This window comes from Mastigoproctus giganteus, chromosome 8, assembly GCF_048544385.1.
Source record: "Mastigoproctus giganteus isolate SK-2022 chromosome 8, ASM4854438v1, whole genome shotgun sequence".
Lineage (NCBI taxonomy): Eukaryota > Metazoa > Arthropoda > Arachnida > Uropygi > Thelyphonidae > Mastigoproctus > Mastigoproctus giganteus.
In genome coordinates, this window is record NC_143582.1 from 82,967,218 (window position 1) to 82,992,308 (window position 25,091).

The following is a 25,091-nucleotide window of genomic DNA, read 5'->3' on the forward strand; positions in this document are numbered from 1 at the left end:
ACAAAGAGAATTATAGCAAGAGTCTAGCTTGCATTATGGGTCTCAGTGCTTTGTATAAAGCTGTGTCACAAAGGCCAATAATTTTTAAAGAAAAGTAAAATGTAATGAAGAATAATAAAAATACATAAAAATAATAAAAAGTAAACATGTTTTTCACAGAACGCTTTACTTTTTCAAGACAGTATTACTCCTTATTGATGGGATAGGTGGGCGGGGGGATTAGTGGAAAAAGAATATAACCATATGCCCAATGGAAAGAAACTCCAAGCTCGAATACTGTCAGAGGCTGGATGATTAGGGTTTGAATCCCCCATGAAGTCTGTGTTCTTCAAACTGCACAACATTGACTCGTAAACAGCAACTTTTACAGACATTACAATATGACAAGCCATTGAACTAGCGCTATTGAGCAATCGACAAGCCAATAAGGGGGAAAAAAAAAAAAAAAAAAAAAACTGCACAACCGACAGGAGAGTAGCCATACGAGCTTTGTTTAATTCTGCTCTGTTTAATTTTGTTCTTTCTATATAATTCTGGCTACTGAAGTGGGCCATACGGAAATTTCGGCTTCCCCCTACACCAAGGACCACCCAGATGGCGGCAGCTCTCGACATCAGACGTCTTCCTGCCATCATTCACGAGAGAAGACTCGTCTTTGCCATCAAAATGATGGTCGGCATTATTTCAGTACCAGATGGAGGATCCTGGTCCCAAGCCTTAGGGCTAATCCAATCCATCAGGCCATTCCAAACCGGTTAAAATTATCTGATCGGTTCTTACCGGTGCAAATGCTGCAGGACATACACTCCATGGACGGCGACCTCTACAAGTTCGCAGTAGATAAGAAATATAGGCAGAACGTACTCGGTCGACTTCCTTCCCAGGATCACGTCATAGGACATAAGAACCTGCTTCCGAGGACCTGTCCATCACCGCCATGGATCCATCACTCCAGTGTTCAAACCTTTCTGGAGTCATAATGCTGTTTTTGTTTTTTGTCATTTTATCTTTGTTTATTATGTTGCGTTATTTCTTTTATGTAAACCCCTGGGTTGTATAGCCGTGAAGGGAGTTATATACAGCAATATGCCTTCTGTATATAATAAAGAGTTCTTCTTCTTTATTATATACAGTTAGCCGATGTGAAGGGTACATTCTGGGGGCGAGAGTGCTGTCGGTGTACAGCTCCGCTGCTGTTATCGTAACTCTCTAGGTCGTGCCAATGACTATCTTTAGTTCCCCCCCCCACACCTGCCAAAGAAGTCCTTGGTGCGCACCTCACCAAAGCAGCTCATTTAATATATTAGCAATATCTTTGATTTTAAAAATCTTACGCAGACATAATTATGTAGATGTATCTTAATTTAATAATTTGGAAATCTCCAGATTTAAAAGTGGAAAATTCTTTTCAACATATTGCTAATTTAAGGAAAAAAAAAAAAAAAACTGTAGTTCTAACACTATTTCTTTATAAACCTAAACAGAATGTGTTACCTTCTACATTAATTAGGAATGACTTTCAAATAAATCATATTTATAGAAATAAAATTCATTTCAATGCGCGAGTACATAACACAATCGCGTTTTTGAACGCGCGCGCGCGTGTGTGTGTGTGTGTGAGAGAGATTCGTTTTAAAGAAAGTATATCCTTTAATTCAATTCGGCGCACACACACACAAATCTATATGAAAATTAAAGTCAAGGTCGTGATTTTGTGGTCTGTTTCAAACAGCAAACCGGTCGGGGGTTCGAGGTGCGGGTAAAGGTCAGTGAATCACCTGCGTCACGAATGTTATCCAATCTTTATAAAGTAGCGCAACCCTCCCATCTCCCGTAAAGTGCTTGAGGTCCAGTGGGGTCCGGAATCGTAGAGCAGCACAAGAGCAGAAAAAGGATGTGTCTTACACAGCTGTGAATGGCCAGTCAAGTCCTGTCCTACCTCGAACTGGCGACCTGCATTTCAAGAAAGAACAAGATATAAAAGGCTGAAGTCGGTCAAGACCGCGTAGATCTTGGTCGTTAGGATACTGCCGGAGAGTGCTGATTTCCTGGTGTGCGGGAAAGCGATGAAACAGGTAATATTTTTATTTGAAGAAAGTTCAGCGCTATTTTTAAACCTAACTGTTGGTTGATCATTATTATAATGAAGTTAATTATTACACAGTGCAGGAAAGAATAAATAAATATTACATATATAATGTTTCGTTAAAGAAAAGGTTTGATAGCAAAGATGGAAAGGAAGGTGGGGGTAGGGAAATAGGAAAACAAAATTTATGAGTTTTTTTTTTCATTGCACATTCCTCCATTATAATCGGAGGCTTCAATAATGTAAATGGAGGACTGTTCGTGTAATAAAACTCGTAGATTTTACTTTCCTTTTATTCCTTCCCAATAATTTTGATTTTTGAAAATTAATTTGTATATTCGTGGGTTCACAAAGCTGTCGTTAGCCATACACAGTTATTGAAATGTTGGCTTAAAATTTTAGCGCTCTGAGAGACTAATATTAAGATTAATTAAAAGTATTTAGGCTATCCATTCTGTCCATAAACACAGAAATATATATGATATATGAGCGTGTAACATCCAATTGCAAAGCAATGGCTTTATCGTCTAAAATTCCAATGAAGACCAAATGAAAGTCGTGGCAAAATATTTACAGCAAAAACAGAAGATCTACAATAAGTTTCACAGACTTTGTTGTTAGGGGAAAACAGCTAAGATAACAATACAGTTTTGTGAATCTCATGAAGTTCATTAGCGAAATTAAATAGACACTTGGTGTGGGAGATATTCAACTTTATGGTACATTTAACCAAACCAAGAGTTTTGGAAACAGAGGAAATTCACAGACGTCGAAACTAAAAATAAACATGCAATTAAAAAGCAAATATCTTTAAAGACTGAGATTCAGTTTGAGAAGGGCTTTAATTATAACTGAAAATGATTTTAGGAGAGCGAAATCTAAGAATGAACCTTGGAATTCTGAATTTGTCAAAATTGAGAGAGAAAGAGATGCCGTTAGAGGGGGTGCGAGTAGGGGGAAACAAAGACCGTGCTAAAGCCTCATGCAGTCAAGGTCAGAATAACTAGGACGATAAAGTCATGATTACACATTTTAGAATTTCAACCTCACTGAGTTGATCTAACGGATGGTTTGCGTTACCAGTGAATAGAATATTTCTCGCGTAACCAAATCTCTTCTAACTAAACACGAACCTTACAAGGTTACATTGTGAGAATCGATTTGTGGCGTCCGGAACCATGAAGGAGAAAAGCAAAATGTGGTTTCAGTTTATTACGATTGGGTGATGAGTCCTTCATTGCTTCAGAAGCGCACGTTTAGGATCTTCAATATATTGAAGATATTGAACTTTTTGGCATTTCTCCATATATGGAGAAATGCCAAAAAGTTTAAATATGCATCCGAATACAAAATTTTGTAGCAGCAGGAGCTCGAATATGCTTTAGGAACTACCTAAGCTAAATGCGGTACTGTAATGTCTAATACCGAAAAGAAACGGACTTCTTCGGCATCACATAAAAAATAATAATAAAATAAATAAAGCAACAAGTGTATCACTCATACCGCCTCCCCTCCGTCGCAACAAGCGGCTATCTAATTTCGCTTTGAACTTTGTCAAATAACCTGCCTGGACCACTATGGCAAATAATTTATTTATTCCAGTGATATATAACACGCTTCCCGAAAGTAACCTTAATGAGATACAATCTTCTGTTACTCCCCAAAATTCTGTATTTGTGTCCCCTGATTCTTTCGTTCACCAGTCAAAAATACCTACCACTTTCATTTCACTGATTCCCTTCAACGCCTTATACACCTCTATCAGGTTCCCCATAAGACGTCTAATTGCAAAGCTTTTCAGTCCGCACCTTCTAAGCCGTTCTTCATGTGGACATAGATTGCCCTTCTTTGAATACTTTCTGAATTAGTCTTTTTTTAGGTGCATTCCCCTGACCTGAACACAATATTCTGCGACCTGTTGACCACGTGAGGTACGAGAGTGCGCAGTTAGTCGACCTACGTAGCATAGATAAGGTGTCAGTGGTTCAGTAGGTAGTAAAATTCCGAGCGTGATGGGTAAAAGGAAGGATTTATCGGACTTTGATAAAGGACAGATTGCGGGAGCTCGACGAGCTAATGCCTCGATTTCCCAAACGGCTGAACTGTTGGGGCGTTCGAGAGCCGCCGTTGTTAAAGTGTACCAAGACTGGCGTCAAAATGGTCAAACAATGATCCGACAGCAAAACTGCAAGGTCAACGAAAGGTTGATGTTAGAGGTGAGCGCCGGGTCCGACGACTCGTACAGGCGCAGCACTGTTGAAGAGTTGGCTACCCAATACAACATGGGCCAACCCGGAACAATATCTGGCATGACCATGCGCCGCACGCATGGGCTGTACCAGCAGACGACCCCTACGCATCTTCTCCTAGCCAAGGTTCATCGGCGTAAAAGACTCGCCTGGTGCAAAGAGCATGTAGGTTGGACGTTAGAAGACTGGAAGAAGGTGTGCTGGTCCGATGAGTCACGTTTACTCCACACCGTGGATGGTCGTGTACGGATCTGGCATCAACAACGTGAGGCTCTTCATCCATCATGCATGGTATCAAAAGTGCAGGCCGGTAGAGGCGATTGTAATGTGTGGGACATGTTTCACTGGTAGGAACTTGGACCTCTGGTGCATGTGGAACAACGTATCACTGGTCTCCACTATCGTCAACTGCTTGCTGACTGTGTGCACCCCGCTATGTTACACTTTTTCCCGAATGGCGATGCGCCGTGCCATGGAGCACTTGATGCGCAGGAATGGTTTGAGGAACACAGTTCTGACTTCCAGCATATTGATTGGCCTCCGAACTACGCCCCGATATCAATCCCATAGAGCACTTGTGGGACACTATGGAAAGGCCTATCAGGCGTCTGGATATACCAATCACCTCCATAACTGCATTGCTGATTGCATTACACACAGCTTGGTTGGCCATACCCCCCGAACAGAAGCGTCCGGAAGGTATCAAGCAATAGCTGCTGTACTGAGGGCAAAAGGAGGACCTACGAAGTATTAGGTAGGTGGTTATAATTCAGTGATCACTCAGTGTATATCACAGATAGGACAGCATGTGACTTCCTAGCCACTAGTCTACACTGCATGGAAAACAGAATATTTGTGAAATGAACGAAGAAGTATTTGGAAAGTTTAGGTCTTTATGCAGATAAGTTTGTTCTATTAATGTATTAAGCAGTAAAGAAAAGGTGGGGGGCATGTATGAATGAAATTTTTGGATATGGCATACAGACACAACAAGAATATACCCATCTCCTTGACATAACGTGGCTTCGAAAATGCAACCCTGCCCCAGCATACACATTACGCGGACTCCCTCCAGTCACTATCTGGCAGAGTAGAGACAGCAAGATTATACATTAGCTGATCCGTATGCCTTCTAGAGAGTCATCGCCAGGTTCGGTCCGGTGGACATCTAACAGTTTTAGTGCTGTACCCTGCTAATGTAAGGAAGACCGGACTCGCCATGATGCCCAACATAACCTCAAAAGACATCAATCATGTTTGACGGAAAAGATGGGGAAGACTGAGCATGGGTTTCACCACTTCAATCCTACAATAAGCAAAGTGGTAAGCTTTGATGAGCTTCATTACCACCTAAAATTGCCCAGTAACACAGAGAATCTTCCTCTGTGTTGCCAGGCATTCCTCTTGTGTGGTGTGAAAGCCATCCTTCAACCCCTGTTTACGTTGATTCATACCTGAGTGGTCACCTCCAGTATAGTGGCATAGTGTTTTGTGGAGGGCACCACCAGTGGTTCCCCACATCTGTGCCATGGTACTTTGTGAAGAATTACAGAACTTCTGTAAAAGCCAGAAAAGTGTAGTATCTGGTTTGTGTCAGAATGGTGTTATGTTCTGTTGTTATGGGTCTGGCTGCTTGGCCGCAGGGCCCCTAGTGGGACCCCACGTTGCTCGCCACCACCGCTGGGAGGTGAGCCAGGCTGCCCATTATACTCTGGCTGGCTTCTGCCGGGGTCCCCTGAGCTTCCTGACAGACACACACAAAAAAAAAAAAAAAAAAAAAAAAGAGTATGGAAGGAGCGAGTAAGGAAATAGTGAAGAAAGGTGGAAACCTTTAGTGAAACCTGCACACGGGGGTTATTAACAGTCCCACCATCGGGAAGGTGCAAGAAGAGGATTTGGTTATCGGCGAACGACCAGACTTCTCCGAAATTCGCTCCACTTGACTCAAGTATTACCTGAAGAGTTCCCTCAGCATTTTAGACTCCCAAATAGCAAGCCCTAGCTTGTCGTACCTAAGAGAATGTCTGTGACCAGCCTAAGCGTTAATTATTACAGAAATGGTCTAGGTATCACTACAAATTTTTTGGAATTCTAGATTTACGCTGTTCTTGTTTTGATACCTTTTTATGATTTCCTCTAGTTCTACCTGCTGCGTTTTTTAAACACCAGTGGGCGAGTTTCTGTTGATGTAGAACAACTTGGCATGGATACATCAGATTGAAGTTTCTCATCTTCATTATCTGTCTCTTGTTCTTTTTAAGGGCATCAGCCAGTACTTGAACTTCTGAGCTGAAACTCATTATCAGCTGGATCAAATATTCTGTTACCAGAAATACATACAAAGTACTTAAACATAATACAAAGTAGTTAAAAAAGAGCAGTCCACGAAGAATGGGGCCTGCTAGAGATGGAAACAGGGAAGAGTGGGGAAGGGGATTGGTCCCAGGAGGATAAAAAAAAGTCATGGGAGACAAATGTTCCCAATGGGAGTGCCATATGAAGCCCGCATGGCAAGTATCAATCCTAACCCCAGAAAGGGGTTAGCGTGACATAATAAAAATCCCACAACCTCCAGTATACTAAATGCAGTATTTCAGAACCTGCACACGAGGATTATTAACAGTCCCACCATCGGGAAGGTGCAAGCAGAGAATTTGGTTGTCGCCGAACGACTGGACTTCACCGAAATTCGCTCAAAACACAACTGCAATTCATTAATTTCAATTTTTCCCCTCAGAAGACAGGAAAACTTACTTTCTTACTTTCTGAAGAAAGCTCTGAAAGGCAAGGGTTTCGCGTCCGACAACAATGCTCACAGAGCCACAACGGAGGCACTTCGCAGTATTTTGAAAAATGGCTTGCACGAAACATTTAATGCGTGGGTACGACGGTGGCGAAAGTGTGTAAAGTTCAAGGGAGAGAATTTTGAGAAGGAGAAATCCACAGAAGATTAAAATAAGATCTTGGATCAGTCCGCGAATTAAATGATCACCCCTATTTACAACACTCCTTGTATTACTACATATAATAATACCAGGAGTATTGTAATATAGTATAAAACAACTAAATTTTATCTTTTAGCTTTTTACAACTCTGACGATATATATATATATATATATATATATATATATAGCCTCTTTATTTTATTTTATTTTTTATTTTTTTTTGGTACATAAGGCAATTACAGGTCAGACGCAAATACTCGCAGAAAGGATGTAGACATGGCACATATTTTTGTTTTTGTAAAACAAAAACTTAGTATTGTTCTCGTAAAACGAGAAGATAAAATAAAAACTTTATTTTTAATAAATACTACCATTATTCGATTAACAGAAATACCTACATTTCAGAATATACATACTATACTGTATATATTAATCTTTATTGCTATTGGTACGTATAAAGCAGCAGTAACGATCTCAGGATTTTCTAAAGGATGTGGCTAAAGCAGTTTTCTGTAGTATCATCAAACTTCATCATATAACAGTAAAAAAATTCGTATTATTTTTATCATGGGTGATGGAACTATAGCCTCTTTAGCGCTTACTTGGCACTGCCACTGTGCAACAGAAATAATATCCACCACATTTAAGAGGCATGAGGTTTAATTTTAAAAAATAATAATAAAACCTTTTTCACAAATTCATGTCACGCTTCGCTAAAAATGCAAAAAAAAAATGAAAACGAACAGTAGAGTTAAAGTAAAATATAACTATGTAATTTGATACGTAGGTGACACGCCTGCGATTTGCACAATAAAGCTGGCGATGCCATCTGAGTTTTCACTGCTAAATATATGAACTCCTAAAGGAGTTCGTTAGTCCCAAAGAAGGCTGTTAGTCCCAAAAATTGTATTTGTTCCCCCTGGTTTTCTCTCGCCCACCGGTAAAAGTATAAATCCTTCATTCCGTTTAGTGATTTCTGCAGGCTCTTATTATCTTATCTATACCTCTCTTATCTATACCTCTTATCTCTTATCTATACCTCTATCAAACTCTAACAAGGGTTTATGCCCTTGTTTCAAATGGATGCTGGTAGATTTTCGAAACTTCCATTAATTCCGGCAGCAGCATCTCACGCACATGTATTCAAATGCAGTACAAATGATGGAGGACTGCAAGAACATCTACTTGATTAAATAGATGCCACAGAACCAATCTGGTAGTGGACTACGGTTGCGAACGGTGCCTCGCTGCAATAAAAGAACACTGGTTGCTGGTTTTGCGATTACCGGTCAAAAAGTTCCTCATAAAGTTTGATTTTAAATGAAAAGTCGAATTTACTGCCTTACACAGAAATTTAATTTTAGGGTGATCAATTTTGTTAATCAATATCATAAAATAGTATTAATCAAGAAGCAAATCAAACATTTGGGGAGTTCTTTCTAATCATTAAGCAGACGTGCACTCGGGATTTTTCTTTAGAGTGGATGGTAGGCTGAGGATCAGAGGTGTTTCTTTGACCTAAAACAAAGTGTAATTTTTTTTTCTCGTTTTGATCGAATCTCTTGGGTGAGGTGGGGGGTGAAGCCCAGCAGCTGAAGCCATGGGTGCACCCCATGTTAAATCTCACTGGAAACTTTTATTACTTATATTCGCAGTATCAATGGAAATAATAAATACCCACAAGCATAAAAGTACTCAGTAATATTGATAAGTCAGGTCGGCTGTAGAACAACAAAACTAAAATGAGAGGTTGATACAATCTTCCTTAAGAAGTTCTGTTGAACTTCGATAACAATTCCACAAGACGCGATCTTCTGAATGTAAAAGAATGAGATACTTCCAATATTTATGCATAAAGTCGAATACAATATAAGTTAATTTTTTCTTTTGTAAAATTAGTGTTGCTACTAGAGTATTTTCTTTATTTTTTTTACCACCATTAGCACTAAGAATTGTCATAAAAAAAAATTAAAAAAAAAAAAAAAACTCTCGCTTCTAGTAATGTGGTACTGTATTTATTTTGGAAAGTATTAACAGCTGCGTCGCCTATTCTACCACTCATAGCATAATACTATTACACTTCATTCTTTATTGTGCTATACAGTACATTTCTGTATACCTTGTAAAAATAAAGCGTACTGTACGCATGCATTAAATAAAGAACACCAACCATACAAGATTTTTGTTAAATCTCTCTATTAGAATTAAATTGATAAACAAATTTTCGCCTCTTATTAAATGTGAAACGAGAAGTACTCCAGTTACCTCCTTTGGGGCCCCTTACTATTTTTAACCAAACTAAACGGCATAGTCATTGCAATAAAGTATAACGAAATCAAAATTTTAAGTTTTCCAGACGATATTAAAATCTATAACACGAATTACGTAGATAACTGCTCATTACTCAAATAAATATTTACAATTACTGGGTAAACGGTTAAAAGATAACGACTGAATCCTTCCAAATTTTCTACTGTATCATTTTACAAGTTCTATAAATATAAATGTTCTATTTTATAATATTCACAAATACGAGAATTGTAATACTCGTACATCACTAGAGTATTTGATTATAAACTTGGCTCTATCTCTACTTCTAGAACCCTCTTTTTTTCCGCTATTTTGGAGCGACATTTTATAATCAAGAAACTACAAAAATCATATGTAATTTGCGAGGAAACAACTTGGTTTAATTAAAAGAATTTTCTGGAATTTTAATAACTGTAAATTTTTAATAAAAATTCATAAAATGACTGCTACTAATATTAGAATATTACTCATTCATTCGGAATCCCATAATTCTAGTGAATTTCTAATCGAAATTTACGTAACAAATTGCATAACTTTTCTCGATATCTTTGATTACAATTAAACCTTAACCGCATTAATTAGCTTTCAAAAGAGGGGTCAGCTATTTGCGTTGATCGTTTTCGAAAGTCACTATTGGATCTTTGAGTATTTTTCAAAATCTGAAATTCTCTTTATAACAACAAAACACTACTGCAATTCATTAATTTCAATTCCCCCCCCCCAAGAAGATACAGGAAAACTTCCTTATTCAAATTACGTAAATGAAGATCGAATTAAATTACCTACGCGATAATTTAATTTCTCGATGATCGATTCTGTTATTGAATACCAGAAAAATGGTATTAACCAAGAAACAGATCGAACATTGAGAAATACTTTATAATCATTAAAAACAAAACAAAACAAAACAAAAATATAAATAAATATTATTGGTTTTACCAGTTTTTAATAGGAAAATGAATCGCAAAACCATCTTGACTTGGACGTGGTTTTTTTTATAATTTTAAAAATTTTAATAGACATCTGTTAAAGACATTTAAAAATTGATACTTTTCATTTTAATGTAATTTTTATATTATTATTTTGGTTTATTTCTAGAAGCGTTAAAGTCCATCGTTTTAAATGCATCCTATTTGATGTCACTGTAACAATTAACAACTCAGTTTATGCTTTATGAATTGCATATGCGATTTGGAAAAAAAAAAAAAAATTGCTGCAAGTTCTCATTGTGGAATGTACGAGAAAAATTATAAATTTTTTAACTTTTACAAGTCACTTCTGTGTAATGCATGGTATTCGTGAATTCTGGTAGCATACCAGATCATATCAGTTCGGCGTATGATAGCGCCAGACTAAAAATGAAACCTCTGGTATCCCGTTATGTAAAAACCAGGGACGAGGAACCTTTATTCATCTATGGGCTGGATGAAATTTATTTTATAAAATGCTGCGGTCGGTTATGTACTTTATAAATATTTGTTTTATATATATTTTTTACAAGGATTTTTCTTAATAACAACGGTAACTTCTGTTTATCAAGAATACAGTATTAAATCAGAAGCACATAGTTAATAGAAGTGGAGCCGAAACATAACATATGAAATAATTATAACACAAGAAATGAAAAAATAAAATAACCCATGAATAAAGACGCTTGCCTAATTTTTGAACTTAGTCATGTTTCACCAGTGCCAATGTTTGACGAAATACGTAACAGAGTTAATATAAGTCATCTTTGTACATGGGGCCTCACTTAAAATATTCGGTATTTTTAAAAACTAAAAAAAAAAAAAAAAAAGGAATGAAAATATAAAAGTAATTCTTGTTCTCAATTCTGAATACATCACTTTAAACAGCGCGAGCAAAATTTCATGACTTTTAACGCTCAGTTCCGAAAATCAGTTAAGCACTTGCCCAATAGTAACAATAGACGTGTTTGTAATAAAACAGCAAATTCCTCTTTACTATACAATATTTCAAATAAATAAAATAAAATAAGAGAACACTTACCTTTGGGTTTCTGTACCTGATATTGCTGGAAAAAAAATTAAGTCTAACCCTTTCACTGACTACAAATTAAGTTTGCTTTGAAATTTATTACTTTTTAATTTTATTGTTTATTTTGATTTTTTCTTTTTATTTATGTTTTTAATTTTATTTACAGTATTTATTTTATCTTTTTATTTATGTTTTATTTTATTTATTTTCATTATTTTAAATTTTATTTATTATTATTTTATTTTTTTATTTGTATTATTTATTTTATTTGCTTTAAAATTCCCCTATTCACTATATTGCAGTTGATATAAAAACTCCGTGCTTAGTTTTGTGATTTTTATAGCATGAATTTACTAAACTACATAAATAAAATTATAAAATACTGGTATGCAGGGCCGGTCTGTCCATGGATAAAACACATGCAATGTTCATAGGCAGTGGATAACTGATGGATCCTTTATCATCAGTCTTCTACAAATGACTTGATTTCGTTTGAATGATTTCAAATTACAAATGATTTCATTTTGGAGGAGGCATTTCTCTCTTTGCATATGTTTCACCTAGAGTCATGGGATCGACCCTGCTATAACGGGGGGAAAAAAATATATTTAAGCACAGTCCGTCCTACCTGTTAAAAGCTGCCATTCGATCCACTTGCACTCAGGAAAATTAAGCGGGAACTGACGTAAGGAAAGAAATAGAACATATATTTTGGTCTTAAAGTAATAATGAATGCATAGCTATTGCTATAAATTAATGTATTTTGAAGGAATTCTGAATAACAAAGGTAAGCGAGGAAAAGTTTTAAGAAATCGCACTTTACCACATGAATATGATTTAAAGTAGTTCATTGGTAGAAAAGTGTGATTTCTTAAAATTAAGTCTATATTATTCACCCTAATATCCTTCTCTAACTACATTAAGCAGAGAATAATATTATCGAACAATAGATTAAGCTTGGTTGTTGGTTTTTAGGCGAGTTAGCACATATTGCGCCATTGTGTATTGTCTCTACAAGTGTGTCATTTGCCGATTTGCACGTTGTGTGGACTGAAAACCCCTACTCTTTCCGCCTGAGGTCGAATAACTACATCCCCAATTGAAGAGGCCTGCAGAACTTCCTGAAGTCTACGCCGGAACTCGAACCTAGACCTCTCCAAGCGAGTAACAAATGGAAAAACCAATATACTGTCAAAGAAGACTCATTATACAACATAAGGTAAAAGAAGGGAGCAATACCACTAGAAAAGAGGGCAGCAACAAATGTTCGCAACTGCGAACATAAAGAACAGGTCTGAAAGAGGAATGAACTCCATCCTGAAAGTTACACAAAGTAAAACTTCGAATTAGGGAAGGATCTAAAATATTTTTGTCGTTCGTAACAGCTTCCGCTCCTATGACCTTAATATCTACAATCATAAACGTGATGTTGATATCATCTCTGAGTGGAGATCCTAATTATAACTAGATGCTGCTCAGAATTATAACCATTGTTTTTTTTTTTTTTTTTATTTTATTATTTGTCTTTATCGTGCCTTATTAGGATGGCGCCGTAATTACTTCCTGTTAAATTCCTGATGGAAGAAAACTATATACTCGTACTATAGAAATTAAGTACATCTTAAAAAAAAAAAAAAAAAGGGAATTTTGGAAATATTAAAAAAAGCCTTCAGGAACAGTTATTCACGATTTAAAAATGCTTTAACTTAAGTATATACAAAAATTTCAGGGGGAAAAGTGAGCTATTGTGCTCCCTAAATAAAATTTTTATTAATCTGATCAATTAATTTAAAAATTATCTTATGTGTATCCCATTCACTTTTTCTGTACTTAGGGTGGATCCACTTAAATTCAAGTGAAATATTCTGGAAGATAAATTACATTTATAAAACTGGAATTCCTATGTGACAGCTACTATCTATGTGTCCTGTGTCCTTTAATACGTTTTGCCCAATAATAATTAATGAGCCAACTAATTATAGTTAATAATTAGACTAATAATTCGAAATATTCGTTTCAGAATAATGAATGAATAATTGACAATGCTGTTGAGAGTTCACGAACTGGTCCACTGAAATTCACTTTTTTTTATTATTATCTATTCACGGTGGAGTAACAACCAGGAGTGGATTTTGCTGGAACAATGCACAGTAAATTGGAGTTCAACAGCCATTAGGTAGTTTTGCCTCTGCACGGTGGTGCAACACGCTGTATAAACATATGCAGAACAAGATTTGAGTGGGCAGGGCTTCCCCCTACATCAGCACTGTCAACATATTTGCAACAATCTTCATTCGTTTTTCTTGTCCGCTCCCTACTCGCATTCGACATTAACATCTTCGGTGAAGTCAAATTCTGCTAACTAAACACAAGGAAGGTCACCGTGATTATTTTCTGACCCTGCGTTTGTCACGTATAATAAACATCTACAGAGCAAGGGCAACCAGGAAGTATCCCAGTTTCCCAAGCAGAGTGCCTGCACGGAAATAATGCTGCAGGAATTTAGAAGGATTAACATTTTAAACAGGTTTAACCTCACTAAACGGCTAGTGATGATGCCGTGCAAACTAGTATACCACACTTTCTGTCGGATGAATAGATGAAAACCTCATACTCAAAGCTTCCTTGTAAATAATAAAAATAGAAGTTTTTTTCGTAATTAAAATGTCTCTTAAATAATTTATATGTATTATCTAAGATGATACATATAAACCTTTTACTGTCATTAATCTACAATAAATAGACTACGATATACCAGTCTGATCGGGTGATTATGACATTGAAATTAATGTATAGCTATGAAAAGTACGATACACACATACACAGAGTGTGTATGTGTGTATCGAGAGCTAATTAAACATAGAGAAGGAAACTCCGCATTCTCGAATAGTTTTGAAAGCTGAAGAAATAAGGATCAGTCAGATCAAATAATTAAAATTGTTCTACCAGCTACAGGAATACTGGCTCCAGTTTATAGTATCGCGTGCTTTGATTGTTATTCGTAATGAATAAGTAATTTATTAATTAACGCGCTGTTAAATAATAAATTTTAATAAAGACAATATCAGATAAAATGTACGGATAAAGTGTAAATGTGAAAATATAAAAACACTGGATATATTTTATTATATTACAGTACAATACAGTACACTACTTGTAAGTAATGATTTATGCATATATAGACATATACATTACACACACATATAAATTATTGTGAGGTTTTCGAGAAGCAAAACAGGAGTATACTTTTTTAACAGGATTCTCCTTTCGGATATTAGGAACGTTGGATAATTGCAACAAAATATAGTTTATAAAAGGAAACAATTTCCTTCTTGTTATATTGACCTAGACATCTTTCCTGAGGGTATAACACACTCACACACATGAAGTTAACTCACATTTCTTAGCTTGACTGGTAATATATAATTAAGAAGGCAGTGATCTATTTGTCTCTTTCGTTGCCCTTCAGAGAGATCATCCCACGTTGCAAGTAGATTCAGCAATCAAATTATATACTTCCTGTTTTTCATAACAAGCTCTAACAAGCCATTTCTTCTAAAATGCTCTGTGAACAATACTGCAGTTTCTGAAGTTGCTTTCCTAATAATACTTTTGTAGCATAAAACAATTACCCAGATTCATCTTTCTACTGACTTATTAGACCTCAGGTATATTTGACTGTTGGTTGTTCTCTCGGTAATGGACAATGCCTCAAAAAAGTACGGCCCACTCTTAACTACGATTGTACTCGTATGTCGACCGTAATAAAACAGTAACAAAGAAATTGTAAACCCTTATAGCCACGGTGACCCTAAGGAAGTACAGACAGATTTTTATTATTCGCACAATAGCATCTCATCGCTCGACAGCAGCCACACGGTCAGGCATTAACTCCCAGTAGCTCACCGCGTGCTCGAATCCACATGACACCACGAAATAGACTTACAAATATCACAATTATTCTGACTTGCAGTTACATTTCAGGCAGTTCAATTTTTATTTCTTAAATTAACTGATTTTGATTTTTAAAATTTTTCTCTGATTATCAGAATAGTTAATGACTAATTATCTTTAACAATCGATCAAATATTACTATATAAAAGTAATATTTGTTAACTGAAAATATTTTTATAGTGTGCATAACGTTTTTAAGATTTCTGCTATGATTAATATAATAATCTAACAACAATTATTGATAAATATTTTAGTAAAATTATAAAAAAAAACGAGCTCTTCAGAACGCAACGACATTCATACGCGCACCACTCTCAGAGAACATTTCGTTTGTGTGCATTCGCCATATTGCCTATTCGTTTCCTCAATTAGCAACAAACATTATATCTGGTGCATCAGCTACATTTCACAGTACTGTATATGAACAGCACTGTGAAAACAGTGCTGTTCATATACAGTTCATATACAGTTATTCCGAGGTCGAATAACTTGAAGGGCCCAATATAAATTCCTCCAGCTTGTGATGGGACTAGAATCCAGACCTCTCTAAACGAGTAAAAAAGGTAAAAACTATTACGATGTCAAGGAGGATATCGCATGAAAACCAATTCCTCTAGTACAGTGTTTTTCAACTCAATGGCATATTCCTCACGTTGATTAAGAACATAATAATTTTTGTTGTTATACTCTTGTATAGTTCTTATATAATATCGTGCAAGTAGTAATAGTACATCACTTTTATACATAGCAATAATGGCAACCCGAAGTTCGCATGATTTTGTTAAATGGTATTCATAAAAGGAAGTAAATGAATCATTTTCGTACCATTTAATAAAATATCTCAGCATAAGTTTTACGATTACTTCATTATCACCCTTAAAAAAATAAATAAAATAAAGATTCAGGGCCACAATAATATACTTCTAAATAAATAAAGCAACATACTGACCTATACTAAACTGCAATGTTTCTTTAGCATAGCGAGTGCAACAATTCTTGAAACAGAGAAGAGCAGAGGAGGGATAAGATGGTAAGGATATTTATTTATTTATTTTTCGAGTAATTGGCTTTTTTAAAATCAAAATCAATTTCCAAATGAACAATTCTATAACAGTTTGAGTTAATATATTATATAAATTCATGTTTAAGGTGCTAATAGGAATACAGTGTTATTTTGCTATATTATTCGTGTGCATTGGTAATATATGATTTGTATGTAATATATGCTCATATTATTTAATGTATATTTCTGTATGTGAATTACCTGTTGTAGTGTACAAATAGGTACAAAGGGACCCCTAATTGAAAACTGTCGGGATTGAAGCAAGACGCAATAATTAATTTATTAAAATAAATAAACTAGAAAAACTTTATAGTTTTTCTAGTTTATTTAGTTATTGCAGTTATATGTCAGGGATGGCCAAACCTTGATTGGCAAGCAGGCGAGATATGAGCTACAACGATTCATAACTCAAAATAACATTTTCCATTAGGAAGAAATTAAAAAAAAAAAAAAAAAAAAAATGCACAAACTCGCCAACTGCAACTTAATGTCTAAAGATTTCAATACCCAGTTGTTATCTTATAAGAAATTCGTGCACTGTTCCTGTGTTTTTCACATGCTTTGCCTTAACCAACAATTCTTAGAAATAATTCCTATAATTTCAAAATGCTTCCAAGCAAACTAAACGCGGATTTTGATACTGAGCATCTTCAACCAGCTTCTTGCAACGGGATCCCTGTCAGCGATCTAGAGCTTAGACCCATGTCATTGATTGATCGCTCAATCAATGACATGATTGATCGCTCCGTTTTATGAAATTAAATTTTTTTAATGCTTAGATAAATTTTATTTACGTGGGCTTGTAAAAAAGTAGTGTAACAAGAGTGTACGGACTCGTGTACACGCCCTCGCAAGTAAAAATCACCATTCAAAAGGGAAGTTTGTTATGGTGAATAGAGATTGTGCCAGTTCGTGCAGCAAGTACCTCCTTGAATTATGTTTATGAAGGTAGATCAATGCGCTTGAATAAGGCTGCAGTCGGATGAGGAAGAAACACAAACCAATGTTCCCCCGTTTTCAGGAATATGAGAGTATGATGCATTGTTCTTCGTGTTGTAGCCAAGTAGGTGAAGCTTATTTTGATAAGAACACGCATGAGAATTCAAGGTGTGGTGTGCCTCGTGAAGGCTGATTTGTGCCACAAGATGAACAAATCTGCACTCAGAGGCCAACACTTAAAAATGCGGGTAGTCCGTTCCCTAGTTACTCTTCAAGAAAACCAGGCTACTGATGGTATCACAGGCCTCCCTTCAGGAAATAGAACATTGATGCTCTTAATGACCTGAAGACCCACTTTTTTCATTTAAAATTTTTTCGTGGATTCCTAACCGTAACAATCTCTTTTATATTATTGTTCCGACATCATGTTTACCAATTTACGTTTTGCATAAATTTAATTTTAGGAAATCATTATGTTGTAATGGTTTTATTTTTAAAATATTCATAAATCAAAATCTTAGCTCACGCAGCTACTAAGACAGGTGTAGGACAACCCCCCCCCCCCCTCCAGGACAAAACCACCTCAATTAAAGCGCAAAGTAGGATACCACCCCCTTGGGACAAATAGTAATACGAAATTTTTAAGCCATAATTGTTATTCTTATTATTTGTAGTTCTTTAAGAATGAACACTTAAAGAACACTTCTCTGAGATGTGTAATATTACATTCATTATATCATATGCCTGCAATAAGGAAGGCATTATAAGTACGTATTGTACTGTAGCATACATTAACACTTGCATTATAAATTTATAGCACACTGTTTTTTACAGGAGAACAAAATTATTTACACAATCATAAAAATGAACATAATAAAAGGAACATCACACCGCATCTATGAAAAATCAAACAGATAAAGCACAATATTGAAAATCTCATTAAGCGTTACGGTTCATTTAACGTTCATATTATAATAAGGTGAAGTTCATTTTACTTGCGCCTCATGCTGTGACCTACGCCATTCAGAAATTCCTCCAAGGTCTTCCTGTCATTCACATAGTCCAGACACAGGTTCTTCAAACGCTGTTGATAACTCCTTTGTGGAAAGTTTGACTCTTTTTCTTGGAAGCTCACCACGAGAATCCTTAATCAGGGCTGTTGATACAAGAGCCTGAACCTTTCTAATACTTTCAATGGCCTTCCAGATGGCCGATGGTCATGCCCCACAAGCCCATGGAAAGCAAGATTCCAACTCTCGCATAGGTTGTTGGTGCGATCCTCCTAATCAATGGTTGCCTGATGGACATTCCATAACTGTGGTGGAAACAGGGAAGGAATCGTTCTCATGCATACTGGAGGAAGTATTCCGTCAGGAAGAACTCGTAAGTGGATGCGATGGCAAGTGCCGAACACTTAGGTGCTACTGAAATAGTCCATTAGTCCTTCCAGTCCTTCAACAAACTTGGAGGAACAACAACTTCGAGGAATTTCTGAATGACGTAAGTCACAGCATCGGGTGAAAGTAAAATGAACTTTACCTTATTATGATATGAAACTTATTAATTAACCTTAATGAACGTAAAATGAACCTTACGCTTAATGATATTTTCAATATTGTCCTTTATTTGTTTGATGATTTTTTCATAGATACGGTGTAATATTCCTTTTTTTATGTTAATTTTTATTATTGTGTAAATTTTGTTCTCCTGTAGAACAATGAGCTATAAATTTATAATGGAAGTGTTAATGTACGCTACACTACAATACTTATAATGCCTTACTTACTGCTTACGATATAATGAATGTATTATTTTACATCTCAGAGAAGTGTTCATTCTTAAAGACCTACAAATAATAAGAATAAAAATTATCGTTTAAAAATTTTGTTTTATTATTTGTCCCAAGGGGATTTTTATCCTACTTTGCACTTTAATTGAAGGAATTTTGTCCAAGGAGGTTTTTCCCGGATTCATACTAAAACACTTTTGCAGATCCAGGAGGAGTTGCACACCCAATTAGAAACCCAAATATGGCTATTCTGTATCTGGATAAATAATAATTTTAGCCTTTATAATAATTAATAAATTATATAAACAGCAAATAAATCAGTAATAATTTTAAACATCTAAATTAAAAATTTTCAATTTAACTTTAAAAATTCCGTGAACTCCCTTCTCTAAAATACAGATACAGTACATTAATTCGTAAGTTTTGGCCTAGAACTATAAACGAGACAGTTTCTTTAGTGGTATATGACGCCAATATCTAGGGGTTTTTTTTACGCCAAAACAAGTAAAAAAAACTTCATAGAGACAGGTGCCCAATTTTGAATGATTTTGAGCAATGTCTGTTTGAATTTTATGGAGTTTTGAACTGTTAAAAATTAATAAACATAAAATATGATTATGGTAAGTAGACACATCTAATAAAATACTTATTCATAATAGGTACCTGTCTGCTTATCTTTCTATACATTAAAATAATTTTCCTCCTAGTGATATTTATTCAGCCAATGGGAGAATAGGGATGCGGGTACGTAGTAAAAAGTAAACTCCAGCCATTATCAACCCACTGCAGGATGGAAGCCTCTTCAACGATTCATGTTGAGGGAAATGGACCATAATCTGCCACGCTGGTCCAGTGCGGATTGGCAGATCGACCGTATTTAGCAGTCAGGGGCTTGAATCCCGGTCTACTCAAAGAGCGTGTGCTACTGCGTCCCGCTCCTAACCACTCGGTTACGGACAGGAACCGGGGGTACGTGGTAATACGTAACAAATAGTAAAATACGTAACAGAAGCTTATTTTACTGTGTTAAAACAAGCTTCTGCTTTAGCGTGATCATGCTAGCTAAGCCTGGTGCACGCGCTTTGTTTATCTAGCATGACCACGCGGTACCATTCTTGATTTCCATATATAACTTATTTATGTATTCATAGCTGAGGAAGAGACACACAGTGTCGAAAGCTTCTATAAGTATTTTATTTTATCAAAAGAAGCAAGCGCAACCCCCTAATCATTATTTTTTTTATTATTATTTTATAATTTTTTGCTATTAAAAACTCCAGTCGTTTCCATAAAATTCATACAGTCACTGCTCCATAACTGTTCAGAACCGGACATGTTTATGTGAACTTTTTTTTTTTGACCACTCGGCTACGACGACCTTCATGTTTATAAAGAAAATTTTATGAAAATAAGAAAATAGAATAGCAATATATTTTTTAAATAATTAACTTGTATTCTTGATACTACCCTTGTCGCTCAATAAAATTTCATGAAGAGGATGTGTGTGTGTGTGTGTGTGTGTGTGTGCAGGGGCGTTATCTAACAAAAAAAAGTGTCAATGTCTTCAGTTGTATTCAGATTTCACTTTTAAATGATTTCAGTTCTTTTACAAAGGGATTGCGAAACCACTGAAATAAGTTCGATACTGTATTGTTGAATTATTGCAGAGCGAAACGAATTCTGCTCCCCTCCGCTAGATTACCGAACGACCCCTATTAGATCTTCAACAATGATACCAAACCAGCCGTTCGGCCCTCCTGACCCCTTTCCCCACAGTGGCGGATCTCGCGGTATGGTAGTTTCGCCAATGAATTATCTCCTTCCTGAATAAATAAAATATATAATAATAATAATAATAATATATTTTATCTAATATTTATTTATATAATATTTTATAACAAGATAGTAATCAAATAATACAAAAGAACCCTCAAACTAGTGAGGATTAACTTTACATATACTGTATCGGCCCTCGTGGGGCACAGCTGGTATAATCACCGTCCTCCCCACACCGGGTAGGAAAGACCAGAGTTCAATCTCATCATTAAAGCGAGGAATTTTTATGAGTCTCCTTCAGAACGTGGCTGCGTTAGTCGGTCTCAGGCGATAACATTTTTTCTCCGGAAACTGGTTTTTCGTCCAGCAAACAAACGCAGAACACCCGCAATTTACAGACGTAATATATACGGCTAACCATGGCCTAAGGTGCTGATGCGCCGAAAACCCAACAACAACTGTAGATATATCGAATACATTTTATTTTAAAATGCATAAAAATATTTAAAAAGTAGATAAGAGCCAATTTTTGGTATAACATTTCGTTGAACGCTTGGGCTATGTTCTCAGATCGCCAGCGTTCCGAGGAATAATTAGAAGAGTTTTTTAGCACCTGGTTAAAAAAATACACCAGTCTAGTTGCATACAGTTTGAACTTACTATTAATAAGTCGCCCAAAGTTTTTGTTCTGTGGCTTGTCGTTGGGCGAGGCCTGGGTTCAAGTCCGGTCAGCGACTGAAAAAAATCCTTTAAGCATCTTTAATCAGAGATGTTGTGAGGGCTGCAACACCCTTATATGTTGTAGGGTTTTAGGGTTTAAGGTTTTAGGGTTTAAGGTTTTTTAGGGTTTAAGGGTTTAAGGCCATATTGCGCCGTTTACAGTATATTGTCTGTAAATTGCGTGTGTTCTGTGATCGATTTTCTGTTTGCTAGACAAAACACCCGAATTTCCGGGAGAAAAAATCATGCTACCCTCGTCTGAGGCCAACTAACTGTGCCACGTTGTGAAAAGACCCATAAAAATTCCTCACATCGACCGATTCGAGCGCAGGTCTTTTTCACCAGGTATGAGGAGGACGGCGATTCTACCAACTGTGCTATTCAGGAGGGATGAAAAACCCAGATCGGCCAATTATAGCCTTGAACTAGTCATCCAATTTAGGACAGTGGAAATGAGATGGAGAATTGTCTATTGAAAGGAAGGGAAAACTGTTTTCTACTCACAACCACAGTTGTGGTGTATGGATAGATTAACTACGTTAGTTCTAATAAAACATCCTGCTGGCAGACAAAAGCATCTTACCTCCATTAATTACTTTAGTCATTAAATGTATTCGACTTCGTCAAATGAAAATGAATTCGCTGCGTTCTACATATATATTTTTTGATGCTACACCGTAACCTCTAGGTCAAAACTTAATAACTATGTGTCCTATATAACTGACAGTTCTGCTATTCCTACCGTGAGGCTTATTAGTCCTGACATTTTAATAATTATTTCTAATTTTATACGGTACGTACCCACCCGCGTTTTTCATCATGCGAGACTAATTTCTGGTTGCATGCAACAAGGCGTTACAGATGGGAGGAGCTCCCCCTACCCATTTATTGAAAAGAGAAGACACCAAGGAGTGTTAAAAAAAATGTACATTACCATTCTGTACTTCGCACTTTCTTCGTTTTTTTTAGTCGCCGAATTCTGATTACGTGCTATTCGTGTTTCCTTTTCGTCTGTAAACCAGAATATTGACATGCAGTAAATTGCAAGCGATTACTACTGATTAATGTCTGTTGGAAAGTTGGCCGATCCACACAAACGTGCTAAAGGATGTTGCATCTGGTGTGTGTGTCTGTGTGTGAAAAAGAAAGAGAGAGACATGACGTGTTTTATGAATAACCTAGTATTTTCATACTAATATGCTCCTATTTACATTCATATATTTATTTTTACAGTTGCTGTTGTTCAACATTCTCCTATCTCAGACTATATCTGTTTACTCGGAGACTGGAACTGCTACCACAATTGGAGAAACGAAACCGCCAGTAAAATACTTAGGACCTTTGGTATATTCCGGTCTTCCACCTCCAGTTGTGTTATTTCCAGATGCTTCCAAAGCTACGAAAAGCCCAATAAAAGTTTCCCCTGGAAGGCCTATTGAGTATGTGCCATATCCTTATCACGACTTGCCTATCTTAATATACCAATCTAAAGATCATCCACCAATTCATGTTGTCAATGGAGACCAGAATGTACAGAACGGCGACAATGAAGTTAGGGAACAGCAAGTAGCAAGTTCTAAGCAGAAAGAATTTCGATATCCTTCACAAAGAGGTTCTCGTGACAGAGCTCCACGTGGTCGAGACCAAAGGTTTTTCAACAATAATAATCCTCGTTCGGGTGGTGGAAGAAGACAACGTGGGAGAAGTCAGAAAAATAAAAGCGGTTATAAGAAGTTTCAAGAAAATTATGTACAGGCGACAGAAAATAATATTAAACCTGGAAACGGTGGTGGAAATTCGCCGCTTTTCTTCAATGCACAACCTATCATCATAACTGCATCAACACAGCCAACTCCAATTTTTGTACCTCTCAGAGCAAGTGGCAACGGCAGAGCAAATGCCAATGGTGATAAAGGAACAAGACCGAAAAGTAATAATCTTCGTGAAAATTCGAACCTTCAAGGTGATTCATCTCATCCTCATATTATTTACACAGGACACATCCCATTTCAATTTATCCCGCACTCAGGCATATCTGACGGGTCTGCGCTTCATGGCCTGAATTTCAATTTTGGAAACATCCCACAAGGTGGCGAAAGCATACGGCAACCTGTATTCAGCAAAGCAGTGAAGCCTCCTCCCACTACAGGAGGTTATTCAGGAAAGATTGTTGGTGCTAAGACAATAGATTTTGATCAACAGGTGAGCAGCAGCAATCAAGTACAATTCATATATGGTGCGCAGTCAGGAAAGCCTAAGTCGGTTGCCTATATTGAAGGTAATCCTGGATATATTAATGGGGCTGGAGCTTATGCACCAATGAACTTTGGCGGTTTAGCTGCCGGAAGTTCACATGTACCGATAGCTTATGGGAGCGCACCACTCGGTAGTTTTTTGAACTATGGCATGGTGCCATTCAACAGACTTAGCCAGTTTCTTTACGGCCTCAGATCATATGGATTATTCAGCGGGTTGGGAAACCAGAACTTAGGAGACCTCACAGCATTATCTTCTGAACCTCCCGGAGTTGCAAAAGCCTTCGCCTACTATACACCTTATGGAAATCAAGCAGCATATCCAGTTCAACTTTATGGACCAGAGTCTGTCGAAGTTTATGAAGAAGACGAATCAGATCATATTGCTTATAACTTAAAGGATCTCCCAGAGGAAATAAAGAATATTATTGAAAAGAAGCCAACTACCGCAACTACGACTCAGAAAAAGGTCACTTTCGAACCAAAACCAGCTGCAAGTGCGACAAAGCCGATTCCAACGAAACCATCTTTACTGAAATTAAACGAAGACAATGATCCGGACTATCCAAAAGTAAATTATAAAGTTCCACCAACAGCTGTTACAGCAGCTCCCCAACATCGAAAACCGCCGATTATTATATATCAAGGGCTGCGACCACCAGTTCATGTGTACTTACATCCAGATAATGAGAAGTCCAAGGAAGGTGCGGAACTAAAAACAACACCAAAAAATCCACCTTCGGATGAGTATAAAGCAGCGCACAAAATACGCGAACAAATATCCCCTTCTTATGAAAAACTTGCAAGCGATACAGAAACGGAAGAATCCATAGACAACGAAGAAATAGACTACTATGACAATCATCAGTATTTCCCAACTTTTCCAAAACATTCTTCTGCAGGTAGACCGTGGTTACCTCTGGCCCGTCCACGAATTCTCTCTGACAGTGATTCCAAAGATGAATGAAAATACCACAATGTACATAAAGTAACTAATTACAGTTAAC

At 36.6% G+C, this 25,091-nt stretch overlaps 1 protein-coding gene across 1 annotated transcript; it reads left to right on the forward strand.

Moving 5' to 3' along the window:
* Window positions 1–1,972: 1,972 nt before the first annotated feature.
* Window positions 1,973–25,091, forward strand: LOC150081683 (uncharacterized). The gene is made up of 3 exons (XM_090379550.1): window positions 1,973–2,075; window positions 16,519–16,572; window positions 23,063–25,091. Exons 2-3 carry the CDS (start codon window positions 16,570–16,572, stop codon window positions 25,049–25,051), a joined length of 1,992 nt encoding a protein of 663 aa, XP_090235676.1. The 5' UTR covers window positions 1,973–2,075; window positions 16,519–16,569; the 3' UTR covers window positions 25,052–25,091.